The following is a 17,250-nucleotide window of genomic DNA, read 5'->3' as shown; positions in this document are numbered from 1 at the left end:
TTGGCATCAATGAAAGTACTGAATAAAATAAAAGCATCTGTAAATGCAAAGCTGGTGTGGTTCAAGTCAAGTGAATGTTTGTTGAGTTCTGGTGCACTAGACATTAACCCAAGTTGTGTTTTCTGTCTGTCTTTTCCACAATGCACAGCATCTGAATGGCTGGAACTCCCAGAATCCCGACTGTCTCCTGCTTGTCATTAAAGAGCTGGTGCAGCAGTACCACAAATACCAATGTGATCGACTCCACGAGAGCTCGCGCCTTATGTTTGAGTATACGGCACTGCAAGAGGGGCCTGAATTTGGAGACAACATGGAAATCTACGCAGGAAGAAAGAATAATTGGGTAAATTTGTTTAAATAATAGGAACTATAAGATAAATAATTCATTACATATTCAATGGGAGTTTCAAAAGGTAAGAGGAGACTTGCATGATTTATGTGCAGCGGTGGTGTTGCTCTCTTACAATGCCAGAGACCCGGGTTTGATCCTGACTATGGGTGCTGTCTGTACGGAGTTTGTACGTTCTGCCTGTAGTTTGTACGTTCAGCCCGTGACTGCGTGGGTTTTCTCCAGGTGCTCCAGTTTCCTCCCACGTTCCAAAGATGTACAGATTTTTAGGGTAATTGGTTTTTGTAAATTGTAAATTCTCCCTCGTGTGTAGGATAGTGTTAGTGTACGGGGTGATCGCTGGTCGGATCGGACTTGGTGGGCCGAGGGGTCTATTTCTAAACTAAAGTAAACAAAAGTCTAAAGTCGAACATCTCCATACCATAGTCTGATTCATTGCTATGATTTATATAATGCATACTCATTAAGGTGAATGATAGTACTCATTCTTGTTTAAATGTGACCTCTTGTCTCACACTTCATTAATTTAACTTGCTTGTGCACCTTTTTGCTCAATATAATAATAATAATAATAATAATAACTTTATTTATATAGCACTTTTCATACAATTGAATACAACCTAAAGTGCTTTCCACAAAAAACACAGGTCTAAACAAAAATACAATTTAAAACAGTAAAGACATGGGCAGTCAAAAGCACAGATTTATATAAAAATATAAAATTAAAAATCGAGAGTATAAAAGGACAGAGGAAGTAAAGTCAGTTAAAAGCTTGATTGAAAAGATACGTTTTTAACTGCCGTTTAAAAATGTCAACTGAGTGGGCGTCTCCCATAGCCCTGGGTTGGGTATTCCACAGCTTGGGGGCGTCATTGAAAAAGGCTGCTTCGCCAATGTTCTTATTGGTGGGGCATTGAGAGGCTAACAGGCCAGCATCAGAAGACCTGAGCGCTCGAGAAGGGGCATAGGGAAGGGGGGACTCTGTACAATATAGGTATGTTACAAAACCTACCTGAATCGTGGCTGGACCACCCCTTGTGTGTGATTTTGGAACTGTTTGGAGGGGGCGGGTTTAAAACCCGATTTTTACTAGGCTGTTCCAATCGCAGATGTTCAGCCTAGTAAATCATTAACGGAGAATCGCTGCAAGACCCAGTCCCAAAAGCTATTATTAGTTTTATAGGCCTCGAATAGTAGATATAATAAATTTAAAAGCTCTCGTTCAGTTCGCAAGCTTTCGCAGCCCCAGGGTTTTATAAAGCAAACAATTAAAGGTATGTACCTTATTTTTACATTAAATGGGGCATGTATATAACCCTATAATTATAATTTTCTATAGCGAATAGCTCATTTTGGGCTTTTTATATCCCGCAGTATTTTTCTCGGCATTTGAGGGCACTAATCTAGCGCGCTGTCAACATTCTAAACCTGCGCGTTCACAGAAACCCACTAGAAAACCGATTTAAATGGGCATTTATTTACAGCAATTGAACACTAAATTCCTTCCATTTGGCCTATAAATTAATGTAAATTAGATATAAAAATCATGTTATATTGTGAATTATTTGTGAATAATCTTTGGACACTTAGGCTATTTAAAAATGTTAATCTTTCCTTAAGAAATGTGCTTTTGACTATCCAAGCTTTTTTGTAATGCCCATTGAAAATCAATAGGGAACAAGATGCTAATTTCCGAGTATGAAAATGGTCATAACTTTTTTAATACTTGAGATATGAAAGTGAATTAGGTGTCAAATTAAACTTATTGTTATGCTTTATCTGATGGGATAAATTGCAGACTTGATTTTTTAAATCTCAAAATTTTGTAACATTGCAATACAATATGCTGCTCCTAAGCCATTTGGGGCTTTATAGACAAGAAGGAGGACTTTAAAGCCTATCCTGGATTTCACAGGGTGCCAATGAAGGGACTGGGGTGATATGTTCCCTTTTCTTGGTATTTGTTAAAAGCCGGGCTGCGGCATTTTGAATGAGCTGTTACTTGTTGATGGATTTCAAAGGCAGTCCAGTAAATAAGGCATTCCAGTAATCAAGTCTGCTTGGTATGAAAGCATGTATGAGTTTTTTACAGTCATGTTGAGTTAATGAAGACCGTACTTTAGCAATATTTCTGAGGTGATAGAAAGCACACTTTGTTACCTTATTGATGTGAGATTTAAAATTACATAGAGTGCAAGCTGATTATAATGTGATTCGAAGTATGGATCATTTGGGATCTACTTGAACAACAGGGCTAAAAATGTTTCTCCTTAACCATGAAATGTAAAGATTCAGAAAGAGGACTATAACTAAGAGTTTACTCAGTTCAATTTAGTAAAGAAAAATATGGAGAGAGAGAGACCTGCTTTTAATCAGCTCTCGCTATTAATTGTAGAATAAGAACATTTAAAATTTATAATTTTATATTCTGTTATTGTAATTAACAATATTCTGCAGTACGACTGAACACAAATTAGTTATTTCCATTCAGAACAGTATAGGTTGGTTGCCTTACCAACTATCACATTTTTGAATAAATCCCTGCTCTCTGAATTACCAGACTTGACTTCTTGTGCTCAATCGAATGGGTATTTTGTATGTGAATGCAGGATGGTCATAAACTCGTAGGTTTAATTGCTGTTTGTGCAGGCAATCAGTGAATGACATGAATCGATTGTTACTTTCTAGGGAATTAGCACATGCGAGTTTCCTCCTAATTTTGTAAATTTGCTGTCAGCCGAACACATTGTCAATGGTAGAGCTGGAATGACACATTGCGTCTGGCAGCATCTCTGGAGAAAGGGAATAGTTGACATTTCAGGTCGAGACCCTTCCTGAGACCTCAGTCTATAGAACGGTCTCTAGCCGAAATGTCACCTATTCCTTTTCTACAGAGGTGCTGTCAGACCCGTTGAGTTACTCCAACTTTTTGTGTCTATCCTAGTTTTACCCAAAGATCTTTGGTTTTACCAGGGTAGACAAAAGTGCTGGCGGTTTTACCAGATTAGGAGAGGGGGGGGGGGGGGGGAGAGGAGGAGGTAATTAGACATTACCTGAGATTGGTGAATTAAATGAATACGTGAATCTACTAACATTGAGAGATTCCTCAGCGAGGCCCATTGGCATTTCAGAAATGTTGAAACTTGCAATGAAGTATTCCCTCAAAACTGATGAGATCCTAGGTTAGTTTCAGGTACGCAATCATGATATTATAGCCATTTAATCCTTTATTGTCATTTCATTTACTTACATTTTTATTTTTTTAAGATTTTAAAATCATTAGCATTCTTTTGCGCAGGTAACATATTTAGATTTCATAAAACATCGCACAGTGCTGCACAGAAGCAGGCCCTTCGACCCACATTGCTCAATGTTTCAAGGTCAGTTTATTGTTGTACCAATTAAGGTACAGTGATGAGTTACCATACAACCATACTAAGTGAAAAGCAACAAGACACACAGCCACATAAAATAAAAATGAACATATACATCCCACCAGAGCGGATCCCCACATTCCTCACTGTGATGTATAACATTTCCAGAATAGTATGAAAAATACCAGTTCCTTCTGTTCACATTCTTGGCCAATGCCAAGCTAATTCCTTTGTTGAGTTGCCAACAACATGTTTTTTTCTTAATTGTGAAGTATGTTTTGAGTAATGAATATTTCAAAGTGCATGCAAGTTTTCTGAAACTGGCTTACACTTTATCACGTTCCTTCACATTTCCTTTGAACTGCATGTTTGCTTGAAGATATTTCAGGCCCTATTAGAAACGGAAATGTATAATTTCAAAGGCAGCAAAGAGCAGTAAGTTACAAGGCAAATGTTCTTTCTTTTCGATAGGCACATGGATATGGAGGGATGTGGGTCATGTGCAGGCAGATAGATCGTGGCATCATGTTTGGCACGGACATTGTGGGCCAAAGGACTTGTTCCTGTGCTGTACTGTTTTATGTTGTATGATGCGTATCCTACAATTTTACAGGAGCTTTAAGGGCTTGTCCGACCTTCATGACTGTTTTTACTCGTGGACATTTTTCATCGTGTTGAAAAAATGCCCCGACCCACTTGATGCCACGAGTACCTACGACTAGTATCACGGCCTACCTACGACCTCGTGACGACCATGCTGCGAGTATGAGTCAAGGGCAAACTCGGCAGAGGTCGTGAATTAGGTCGTGAAAGTGGGACAGGCCCTTTACTGTTAACTATACTGACAGCTTGTGAGTGGAAAATTGGTTATTTTTTTTGTTGGGAACAATGTGTGTGAATGTACCTCTCCACTTGTCGTTCAATGATCTGCAGCGACTTCCACTCTCTAGCCATTGACACCGTGACAGAATCCTCCAGTCATCTACCCTGCCACCCCACACTCACTTTCCTCATCCACTTGCTGCCCGTTTGGTAGTACAATCCTCAATGCCCAAGTCTGCTTGTGCATTAATGCTATTGACGTTTAGCTCTTATTTTCTCCTATCCCAAAGCCTCCAAAATCTCTGCTTTTCTGGGTATCAGTCTTTCAGTTTAAAAAAACTTTAAATCTTGAGATTTTAATTTTTGGAAGAGAAATTCAGCTTTGAACGTTTGCTCTAAACAAAGAGAAATCCATATGTTCACCATTGCCTGAAAAAAAAATATTTCACCTCCATCTCTGATCTAGTCGGCATATTCCATATGCTGAGCTATGGTCCCTGGATTCCCCAACCGTCAGGAACATGCCCCCTGAATCTACTCTGTCTCATACTTAGAATTTTAAAGATGACTGAATGGGGTGGTGGAGGGGGGGGGGGGGGATCAATTTATCCTCAGCCAATAACCAATTTTCAATCTGCCAGTATATTGATTCCAATTATGTGGGACTATCAAACACCTTCTGATAATCCAAGTACATCACATTCACTGCTTCTACTGGTATTATCTACTAAAACTGTGGTGGATTTTAAAAGCATTATTTCCCCATGCTAAATTTATATATCCCAGTTAATGCTTTTTTGCATTTTCTGTCATTGTATCTTTGAGACTTTAAAGCTACAGCATGGAAACAGCATGACCCTTAAACCCTGTCCACGACGACCAGCAATTACCCTGTACACCAGCACTATCCTACACACCAGGGACAATTTATAATTTTATACTGAAGCCAATTAACCTATAGACATTTATGTCTTTGGAGTGTGGGAGGATACTGGAGCACCCGGAGAAAACCCACGCGGTCACAGTGAGAACGTACAAACTCCACACAGACAGCGCCCGCAGTCGGGATCGAATCCGAATCTCTGAGGATATAAGGCAGCAACTCTACTGCTACACCACCGTGGTGCCGTCCTTGCTGACTCTCCTGCAACTTGTCCAGTTAGAAAACTAAAACGAGATAAGCATTATTTCAGGAGGAAAAAAATATTTTCTCTTTCATATTTCAATGGTTTCTTTTGATCTTGTTTTTCCTGATAACTAACTATTCAAATAGTGACTGTTGGTACTTGATTGTGAAAACATGATAAAGTGTCTTTCATCACGATATACTTGGTTTGGCTCCAAAAGAGAGAGGAGAATTGAAGGTCCCCCTCTGATAAGCAACGGTGTTTTAAGGAGCTTCGGTAATTAGTTTCCTCAAGAAGCAAGTCCAGAAAATAGACTTAGCCATGAATTCATAATGACACAGGACCAATTCCACGTATTTTGCTATTGCATCCATTCAAAACATCAGTTCCTTTAAATTCTACCTGGAAAATGTTTGAAATATGAAACTGACATGTAGAGGTATAAAGCAGCACAAGAAACTACAAACACTGGAATCTATCATTTAAAAAAAGAGGGAGCAGCTGGAAGACCTCAGCAGGTTGGGCAGCATCCATAGAGGAAAACAGACAAGAAGCAGCCTCGATTAAGGGTCTGGATCCAATATGCACAGTGTCCATTTCCCTCCATGGAAGCTGCCTGACTTGCGGAATTCCTCCAGCTTCACTCCTTTCTGGGCTGTAAAGATGAAGATGGCATTATGTGCAACCTTCAGGCTAAGTTATCTACAATAATAAAGATGAGTTATCTATTTGTGTTTTCCTCGCCTCCATTGAGATCCTCACATTTCTATTCAATATCTGATTTAAAGTTTAAAACACGGCTGAATGCCAAATGTAAAAAAACATTTCAAGTTACATTGGCATAGCACAAAGTTGCCCTCTAATTTTACATTTAATAATGGTTTATTGTGAACATGTTAGCTGAGGTAGCTGACTGGATGACCACAGTATGTCAGGCTACAGAACTGTGTCTCGGACATGGTAGTGAGCAACACGGGCCCCTCAGGGGACGGTCCTCGCTCCCTTCCTGTTCACCATCTACACCTCGGACTTCAGATACAACTCGAACTCCTGCCACCCGCAGACGTTTTCAGATGACTGCAATAAGCGAGTTCGGTATCTCGATAAACACAAGGAATCATGGCATTTGTCAAAGGTCATTTGGGATTTTTTAAAAAGCGAACGCAGCGCTGTATAAACTGTGTATAAATTGTTAACTATTCTACCAAGGGATTCATCTAGAATTCTGTCAACTTAATAGCTTCCTTTCTTGTTCTGCTGTTCACACACTACTTACACAGCCCCAGTTCTAGTTCATTCATCTGCAATTATGAGATGTTCAACAAGTTAAATAGTGTATTCTTTTCTTTTAATCCTCAATGTGTTTGCTACTGGAATAAGAAAATATTACCTGCATTTGAAACATTTTCTTATTTTTATTCATAATTTATGTGTAGAAATATAGTTAATCTAAGGCAGCAGCTGAAAGCAATAGTTTTAACTTTGGGGAGAAACAAAACCAAGAACCAAAAGATGGAATATTCTCCCACCAGTCCAACTTCATTTAAGTGTTCCTAGCTAATGTCTGCAGTAGTCTTCACTGAGATTATAAATATTTGACTTGGATCAGGGCCAGTTTAGAAAGGGGTTATGCAGTATACTCAACCTCACCTCTCGAAGGAAAGGAGACAATTGCCTCAGTTTCCACGATAATTACATGTTTGTGGACGATAGGCATAAACTAAGCTTTACTTTAAAATAACTGCACTTCCCTTTGGGCTAATTATGATATCAGCTTACCATTTGTTTTCCCAATTTCTCAGACATCTACCAAAAATACAGGTTCTACACCATCATCAACTTCCCTCGAGCTCTGGAAGCAATCAACTACACCTAATGCAATACCACAAATCGAAAGGCTGCTACTGTACAGAAAAAAACACTGACAAAGAGAATATTAAGGCATTCTGCAAAAAGCATAATCTTGGTCAAGCTAGATTTCATGGGGAAATGGCAACAACACTGCATGGAATTGCCAGCATTCTCTTATCTTAAGTGCCTCAATTATACGTAGATTTAAACAGGGTTCTGTAAGTATGTCCATTACATATGCAGTTACAATGCAAAAGAAAATGGTGCAAGTATATTGAACTAATTTATACAGTCACAAGATTATAACAGAAAATTGGAATGTCAAATACTGATTAAAATGTTCCAATGTAATGGGAATTAGTAGAGACATGGTTAGTCAGGAGACTCGTGCCTACGTTTTGTACCACACAACTTCACTTACACATGTACATGCAGAACTCATTCAGTAGTCAGCAAACGTAAATGCAGCCTAGTATAGTAAGAGGTGAAAACCCCCACAAATATGTTTCATGTTATCTATTGATAGTTTTAGAAATCTTTCATTTCATTCTCTCTTTCCCCCCCCCCTCCAAAACAAAAACAGTAAAAAATGGTTGTTATCCATCGTCACGATCTCTCACTCACCGAAGCATAAAGCAATAAAACCACCAAAATCATTGCAGTTTTGTACAAATGAACCATAGATACACCTAGTTAATAATTTTGAAAGCAGTATTTTCCTAACTCGAAGAAGCAAAACTGGAAAATACATATGAAATGCAGGTCCGTACACACACACACACAATAGCTCAGCTGGCGAGAATGTTTATCCCGAATGACCCCAGACCTGGGCATGCGCAGTTGTAATACCGAACTCGCTTAATGTGGACTGCATCAGTTAGGGGAGGGAAGCTGAAGACTGAGGTGTAGTCAACGACTTTACTGAGTGGTATGGGCTGAATCACCTACAGCTCAACACCGATAAAGTGGACTTTATGAGGCGAGCAACAATCCTGTCTCCATCAAGGGTGTGGATGTGCAGTTTACCAAGGAGTACAAGTACCTTGGAGTTTACCTGGACAGTAAACTGGACTGGTCTAGGAACGCTGAGGCACTGTATAAGAAGGAACAGAGCCGTCTATACTTTCTGAGGAGGCTTTGTACTTTCAATGTCTGCAGTACGATGCTGCAGATGTTTTATCAATTGGTGGTGGCCAATGCCATTTTCTTCGCTGTTGTGTGCTGGGCCACAAGGTGAAGGCTATGGACACCAACAGAATTAACAAGCTCATCAAGAAGGCTGGCTCCATCCCGGGGGTGGAGTTGGATTCACTGGTGCAGCGGTTCGTAACCTGGGGGTCGTTTGGGGGTTTGCCGGGGGTCATAAATAACATCAATTTGTTGCGCCCATTTTTAGGAACCTAACATAGTTACATACCACACAGTATTGTGTTTGCGTATGCGCGTACGTATATGCATACGAACTGTGTGTGTTGCGAACCATGTGTGTCAAGAAGCGCACGTATAGTGAAGCATTTCTCAAGTTCAGCTTCACAAGCATTGTTCAAAACTCCTTGGTCAAACCGCAATGTGTTATCTGTGCCAAGGTTTGCAGCCTTGAGCATGAAGCCCAGCAAACTGAAGATCCATTTGGAGTTCAGGCAAAATTAGGGCACATGGTATTGGGGGTAGAGTGCTGACGGATAGAAATTTGGTTGGCAGACAGGAAACAAAGAGTAGCGATTAACGGGTCCCTTTCAGAATGGCAGGCAGTGACTAGTGACTAGCAAGGCTCGGTGCTGGGGCCGCAGCTATTTACAATATATATTAATGATCTAGATGAAGGGATAACAAGTAATATTAACAAATTTGCAGATGACACAAAGCTGGGTGGCAGTGTGAACTGTGATGAGGATGCCATGAGGATGCAGGGTGACTTGGACAAGTTGCAAGAGTGGGCAGATGCATGGCAGATGCAGTTTAATGTGGATAAAAAAAAGACCACCAGGGGCGCCAGGGAGATGGCAGCCCTGCTGGCAGTCTGTTTGTCTTTTCACTCTTTTTGTTATTTTTTAGTTTGTTAAAAGTTTTTGATTTAATGTTCTCCGGTTTTATATGAGGGGAGGGGGGAGGGGATTGGGGGAATCTTTTTTTTCAAGTTCCTACCTTGACGGAGATGTGATTATTTTTCGGATCACATTCTCTGGGCTCTGCAGCCTACCATCGCTGAAGCTGGAAGCCTCCTCGGACTGTCGTGAGCCCCACCGCGGGGCGCGGACTTAACATCGGAGCTGATCCCTTGCCTGGGATCGCTCCCACCGCAGAACCAAGACCAAGGGCTCGCAGTCTTCAGGTGAGGCCGAGTCGTGAGCTCCAACGTGGTGGAAGGTTCGACCAGCCCCGACACAAGGTTCGATTGCCCAGTGCTGGGGAGCTGGCATCCACCCGATGCGGGAGCTTGATCGCCTCGACGCGGAGGGCCTGAACGCCGCCGGCTACGGGAGTCAAGATCGTCCCGTCAAAGGGGGCTCGAGGCCCACGACCAAGGAAGAACTAAGGGACGAACTTGATCTTTATTTCGCCTTCCATCACAGTGAGGAATGTGGAGGAGTTACTGTGGTGGATGTTCATGTTAAAATGTGTTTTTGAGTGTTATGCTACTTTTAATTGTATGACTGACCTGGCCAATGAAATTCCTCGTATGTTGCAAAACATACTTGGCGAATAAAGTGTGATTCTGATTCTAAATGTGAGGTTATCCACTTTGGTGGCAAAAACAGGAAGGCTTATTATTATCTAAATGGTGTCAAGTTGGGAAAAGGGGAAGTACAACGTGATCTGGGGTGGTCCTTGTTCATCAGTCACTGAAAGTAAGCATGCAGGTGCAGCAGACAGTGAAGAAAGTGAATGGCATGTTGGCCATAACAAGAGGAGTTGAGTATAGGAGCAAAGAGGTGTATAAAATTCTGCAGTTGTACAGGGCCCTGGTGAGACCACACCTGGTGTATCGTGTGCAGTTTTGGTCTCCAAATTTGAGGAAGGACATTCTTGCTATTGAGGGAGTGCAGCTTAGGTTCACAAGGTTAATTCCTGGGATGGCGGGACTGTCATATGTTGATAGAATGGAGTGGCTGGATTTGTACATTCTGGAGTTTAGGATGAGAGGGGATTTTATTGAAACATATAAGATTATTAATGGTTTGGACACGCTAGAGGCATGAAACATGTTCCCGATGTTGGGGGAGTCCAGAACCAGGGGCCACAGTTTAAGAATAAGGGGTAAGCCATTTAGAACAGAGATGAGGAAATAATTTTTCACACAGAGAGTTGTGAGTCTGTGGAATTCTCTGCCGGAGCTGGTTCTCTGGATGCTTTCAAGAGAGAGTTAGATAGAGCTCTTAAAGATAGCGGAGTCAAGGGATATGGGGAGACGGCAGGAACGAGGTACTGATTGTGGATGATCAGCCATGATCACATTGAATGGCTGGCTTGAAGGACCAAATGGCCTTCTCCTGCACCTGTTGTCTATTTTCTCTAATTTGGTTTCAATTAAGTCAATGGAACTGCGTACTAGGAGGGAAAATAATGTATGGGTGATACTTTAACAAATAAAGTCAATTTCTACCAGAAAGATCCCAACCCGAAATGTCGCCTACACATGTACCGCGATGCTGCCAGACCTACTGAGCTGCTCCAGTAATCAGTCCTGCATCTGCAATTCCTTGTTTCTCTGGCTTCTAACATTACGTGTTTAAGTTATCTTATTATTATTATTATTATTATTATTTTATTTATTGTCATTCGATAAAAACATGCTTCCACATGAATCATGAACGAAATTTGTACTCGGGTCCGAGCAGCGTAATAGTGCAGTAAGACATCAATAAAGTGCAGTAAAGACATCAATAAATTCTAACATATAAAAACTTTCCACAATAAAATCTAAATAACAATGAGCCTATGAATTGTATTGTATATCTTTATTGTCATTTCCTGAGTATTCGCATACCCAGAGGAAACAAAAAACGTTGCTCAACCAGTGTCCATTCAGTGTGCATGAAAAATAAATAGAAATAAAAAAAATACATGTATCATGAACAAATTTAACACTCTACTAAACATTCAACAGGCGTTCCGACCGGCAGCGGCACAACAGTGGCTCTGCTGCAGTGTGGGGGTTTGTGCGCGATACTTGGCAGGGGGCAAAGTCCATTTAGCAGTCTTATAGCCTGTGGGAAGAAGCTGAGGAGCATCCTGCTGGTTTTGCAGCTAATGCTCCTGTACCTCTTCCCAGATGGCAGGATGGAGAAAATGTCATGCGATGGGTGGTAAGGGTCTTTGATGATGGAGATGGCTCTGCTGATACATCTCTTCCTGTATATGTCCAGCAGGAAGGGGAGTGGAGCACCAATAATCCTGCTGGCGGTCTTCACTATCCTGCCTAGTTGGTGCCGTTCGTACGCCTTGCAGCTCCCGAACCAGGAAGTGATGCCGTAGGTCAATGTGCTCTCGACAGTCCCCCTATAAAAAGTCCGTAGGTGTGTAGTGGGGAGGCCTGCTTTACGTAGTCTTTGGAGAGGGTGAAGTCGCTGCTGGGCTCTCTTGACCAGAGCTGTGGTGTTGGCCGTGGACGTCAGGTCATCAGACAGATGTAGTCCTAGGAACTTCATGCTCCTGACCCTTTCCACATCAGCTCCGTTGATGTGCAGAGGTGTATGGTGTTGTTTCCCTGCCCTCCTGAAGTCAACCACCATCTCCTTAGTTTTTCCCACGTTAAGAATGAGGTTGTGGGATTTGCACCAACCTGTGAGCAGCTCCACCTCCATCCTGTACGCCGATTCATCATTGTCACTGATGAGACCCACCACTGTTGTGTCATCAGCGAACTTGTTGATGAAGATGATGTTGATGTTGATGAATAAATAGTAAAAAGTAAAAGAGCCGCATGGTTAAAAGACAGCAGCATAATAATGTCCATAGCAGCTGCAGTAGCAGCAGACGGTTCACTGTGGTAGTGAGGGTTCAGTCAGTGAGTGAGGTAGATTAAAAGTCTTCAAGAAGGAACTGCAGATGCTGGAAAATCAAAGGTACACAAAAATGCTGGAGAAACTCAGCGGGTGCAGCAGCATCTATGGAGCGAAGGAAATAGGCAACGTTTCGGCCCAAAACGTTGCCTATTTCCTTTGCTCCATAGATGCTGCTGCACCCGCTGAGTTTCTCCAGCATTTTTGTGTACCAAGTTTAAAAGTCTCATGGCCTCGGGGAAAGAAGCTGCCTTTAAGCCTTGTTGTCCTGGCCTATCTGACCTATTTCAAAGAGACTGATGTTGTAAAGAAGGTGTAAACTATTAAAAGTCATTGACCTGACATGCTAATTCTGCTTCAGTCAAGAGTGTTTCAATGGCAAGTTGGGATGGAACAATTGAATGCTTTCTTGCTGCAGCTTCACAGGCACGTTAATGCAACAAAGAAATACCAATAAACAATCCTACAATAAATTATTAATTATGCTGGATAACCAGTGTTTAGAGAGTATTTCACTGTAGAGACACAGCATGAAAACAGGCCATTCGGCCCATTGAGTCTGCGCCGACCAGCAATCACCCTGAACACTAACACTATCCTACGTATTTGGGACAATTTACAATTTTTACCGAAGCCAAGTAACCTACAAACTTGTACGTCTTTGGGGCGTGGGGGGAAAGCAAAGCACCCGGAGAAATCCCATGTGGTCCCGGGGAGAGCGTACACACAGCACCCGTAGTCAGGATTGAACCCAGTTCTCTGGCGCTGTACAACAGCAGCTTTACTACTGTGCCAGGCTGTAGGTACAGTATGACCAGCGAGCTGTTTAGTTTAAGTTTAAAGAAACAGACCTTTTGGCCCACCGAGTCCACACCGACCATCGATCACCCGTTCACACTAGTTCTATGTTATCCCACTTACTCATCCACTCCTACACACTAGGGGGCAATTTACAGGGACCAATTAATCTGCAAACCTGCATATTTTTGGCACATGGGGGGGAAGAACAGGAGGACTAACACTCACAGAGATAACGTTTAATGTCCACCAGACAGAACCCAAGATCAGGATCAAACCCAGGACTCTGCACTGTGAGGCAGCAGCTCTATAGCATGTTGTTTGTATTAAAGCTGTAATTGTTTTATAATGTGAAATATATGGTGCATCATATCCCATTAGATAATGGTATTTACAATCATGCCAAATAAAATTATCCCACGTCCTTGTTATAAATAGATATAATCTATCTGGTATTAGAGTACTCTAATGCTTGTCTTCAATGTTTCAAAATGGTGATCAGAGTCATTGGTGTTCAAGACATGTTCTGATTGTCAGTTAAGGGCCTGTCCCACTTTGCGATTTTGTCGGCGACTGCCGAAAGGATAAGAGGGAAGTCTTTTAGGACCGAGATGAGAAAATCATTTTTTACACAGAGAGTGGTGAATCTCTGGAACTCTCTGCCACAGAAGGTAGTTGAGGCCAGTTCATTAGCTATATTTAAGAGGGAGTTAGATGTGGCCCTTGTGGCTAAAGGGATCAGGGGGTATGGAGAGAAGGCAGGTACAGGATACTGAGTTGGATGATCAGCCAGGATCATATTGAATGACGGTGCAGGCTCGAAGGGCCGAATGGCCTACTCCTGCACCTATTTTCTATGTTTCTATGTTTCTGTCACATACCCGCCAGAATTTGAAAATGAAAATTCTTACTGTGAGTGCGCAGGTTGACGGAGCGCGAGTGCCGAAGGCGGGTGGGGCCTTAGCTCCTGAATTTTTTTTTCCCTCAATTCAAAATCGTACTGTTCCAATTTTTCACTTTTTTAACTTAAAATTCGGAACAAATACGATAAAATCGGACTAGTTGGCAGGTACGGTATCAGGGTAGCCGAAAGATTTAGAACATTTCAAAATCCAGCGGCGACAAAAAAATGGTGCGGCACCTGAGGAGACACCGTGCGTCAATACGTCATCATGCCGCAGCTGAAGCTCCGGGGAGCTGAGACCGCCGGGTAAAACATCGCGGAGCTGCGGGACTGTGGAGCGGCCAGCTGCGGGCGGTGGCGCCGAACTTTACACCGGGAGCCTGGGATCTCGCGACGAGATCGCCAGTTGTGGAGCTCTAACCGGCGCGGCCTTGTCGGCTTCGGAAGCCGCGGCCTCCAGTGCGGAAGCGGCCGTTCCAGGGTCCCCAGGCAACTGTGAGGACTCTCCCGACGCTGGAGCAACATCACCCTGTGAGAACGGCCTGGAACATCGGGCCTCCGTAGAGGCAACTGTGGAGGCCTCAATGGGCCCGACTATGGGTGAACTGGGGTTGGGGACTGGACTTTGTGCCTTCCCTCATGGTGGGAGCCATTGTGGGGGATGTTCTTTGTGTTTAAGACTCTCATTGGTGTTATGTCTGTATTCTTTCTTTGTGTGCTGCAAAATGGCAAAGCATTTCACTTCATTGCACCTTGGTGTATGTGAATGTGACCAATAAAATACCTTTGATACCGTTGTGAAAGTACAGTGAGAGTTTAGACCAAATATATTCCAAGTAATTATAATTAGGCTCTAGTGGAGGGAGGATATACCTTCCTTTGAATCTCTGGAACTCTCTGCCGCAGAGGGTAGTCGAGGCCAGTTCATTGGCTATATGAGGGATCAGAGGGTATGGAGAGAAGGCAGGTACGGGATACTGAATTGGATGATCAGCCATGATCATATTGAATGGTGGTGCGGGCTCGAAGGGCCGAATGGCCTACTCCTGCACCTAATTTCTATGTTTCCTCCGTTATTCAGTGTATCAAGGAGAAAAGAGCATTGAAAAACTTGTAGGTCGACTAAAAAGGTTGGAGAAAATCAACGGGTGAGGCGGCATCTATAAAGCGAAGGAATAGGCGACGTTTCGGATCGAGACCCTTCTTTAGACTGATGTCGGTGGGGTGGGGCAGGGTCGATTTTTCCAGCATCTGCAGATCTTTCTTAAACATAGAAAAACTTGTGATAATCAGCAAGAAATCCAGAAAGCCCAATGGTGTTTGCAAAGTGCTGGGATAATATTGATGATGGAGAGGCAGAAGCATGCATGAGAAAATACTGACACACAAATTCAAGGAAAATCCCTAAAAAAATGTAAAGGGGCTTTATTCTTTCTTTGGAGCGCAGAAGATTAAGGGGGGACTTGATAGAGGTCTTTAAGATGATGAGAGGGATAGATAGAGTTGACGTTGATAAGCTTTTCCCACTGAGAGTAGGGAAGATTCAAACAAGGGGACATGACTTGAGAATTAAGGGACAGAAGTTTAGGGGTAACATGAGGGGGAACTTCTTTACTCAGAGAGTGGTGGCTGTATGGAATGAGCTTCCAGTGAAGGTGGGGGAGGCAGGTTCGTTTTTATCATATAAAAATAAATTGGATAGTTTTATCGCAGGTATATGGGACTAGGGGAGAATACGTGTTCGGCACGGACTAGAAGGGTCGAGATGGCCTGTTTCCGTGCTGTAATTGTTATATGGTTATAATGAAGACCTGCAGAAATAACTTGGCTTGAGGATGGAATTTATAAAGAAGGCATTGAATGAAAACTATATCTGACTTCATAAAAGAGGGGGATGACGTGGTATATAGAAATGGAGATGGGGGACCTATTGAGGGATGTAGCATTATTATCTTGATAAAAGAGTACCAAGTGATAAAATAGCACATGATCTAACATTGTTTGGCAGGGGAGCTAGAGGAATGGATGTAGGAAACTGTAGGCTCAGGAAACTGAATGGATGTAGGCTCAGGAAACTGCTAATTTTAAAAATGGGTAACTGTAGACCAGTTTGTCCAGTGTCTCTTTTGGGAAGATTATTATCGGGAAAAGATCGTTAGGAACGGCATAATGGCGTTGTGCTAGGGTTGCTGGCTTACAACGCCGGAGACCTGGGTTTCACTTTGACTAAGGGTGCTATCTGTATGGAGTTTGTACGTTCTCCCTGTGACCACGTGGGTTGTCTCCCAAACTAGAAAGATACAGGGTTATAGGTTAATTGGCTTCGGTAAAAGTGTAAATTGTCCATTGTGTGTAGGATAGTGCTCGTGTACGGGGTGATCGCTGGGCGGCCCGGACTCGGTGCGACGAAGGGTCTTTTTCTGTATATCTCGAAAGTCAAAATTAGCCCTCTTGTAGTAAATTGAATGGAGGATGGTGACCATTAAAGGAAAGGTAATTTTTGATTGATTTGTTCTAATTGTATTTGCAGTTATAATGTAAGTTCAAGGTAGAACCTGCCTCAATTTCTCAGAAAAACTAGGATGCAACATTCAGATTTGGCAAAGGGAATAAATCCTGGATAAACATTAGTGTGGATTGAAGCAGAATTGTTTTGCCTTAAGTGTCACTTGATTCCTATAAATCCATCTATAAGAGTCGTATCCGGAAGTGGCGGCACTGCCCTGGCAGCAGCGGCTCGCCTGCAGTCCGTTTGTTTTTACTTTTTTGTGTTGTTTTTTTTTCGTTTTGTCTAGTTAAGTTTTTGGTTTTTAGGCTGTGTTTATGTGTGGGGGGGGGGGGGGGGGGGGGGGCGTTGAAACGGGGCTTGCTGTCTCTCCCTTAGGGGGAATGAGACTTTTTTGTCGTATCCCCCTTCTCTGCCTCCATCTGCGCTGAGGCCTAATGGCGGAGCTGGCGACCTCGAGACTCCGGAGGCAGAGCCAGTCAGGACTCGCCCTGGGCTCGCTCCCGTGAGGGCGGT

At 42.6% G+C, this 17,250-nt stretch overlaps 1 protein-coding gene across 1 annotated transcript in view; it reads left to right on the top strand.

Moving 5' to 3' along the window:
* The window catches only part of babam2 (BRISC and BRCA1 A complex member 2), a 181,321-nt gene that overhangs the window by 33,340 nt on the left and 130,731 nt on the right, over nucleotides 1–17,250 (top strand). Inside the window, 1 exon segment of the mRNA XM_055631039.1 lies at nucleotides 149–343. Within this exon segment, the coding sequence (XP_055487014.1) occupies nucleotides 149–343 (195 nt within the window).

This window comes from Leucoraja erinacea, unplaced genomic scaffold (assembly GCF_028641065.1).
Source record: "Leucoraja erinacea ecotype New England unplaced genomic scaffold, Leri_hhj_1 Leri_62S, whole genome shotgun sequence".
NCBI lineage: Eukaryota > Metazoa > Chordata > Chondrichthyes > Rajiformes > Rajidae > Leucoraja > Leucoraja erinaceus.
The sequence above is the reverse complement of the archived record's forward strand: the minus strand, read 5'-3'. Positions and strand labels throughout refer to the sequence as shown.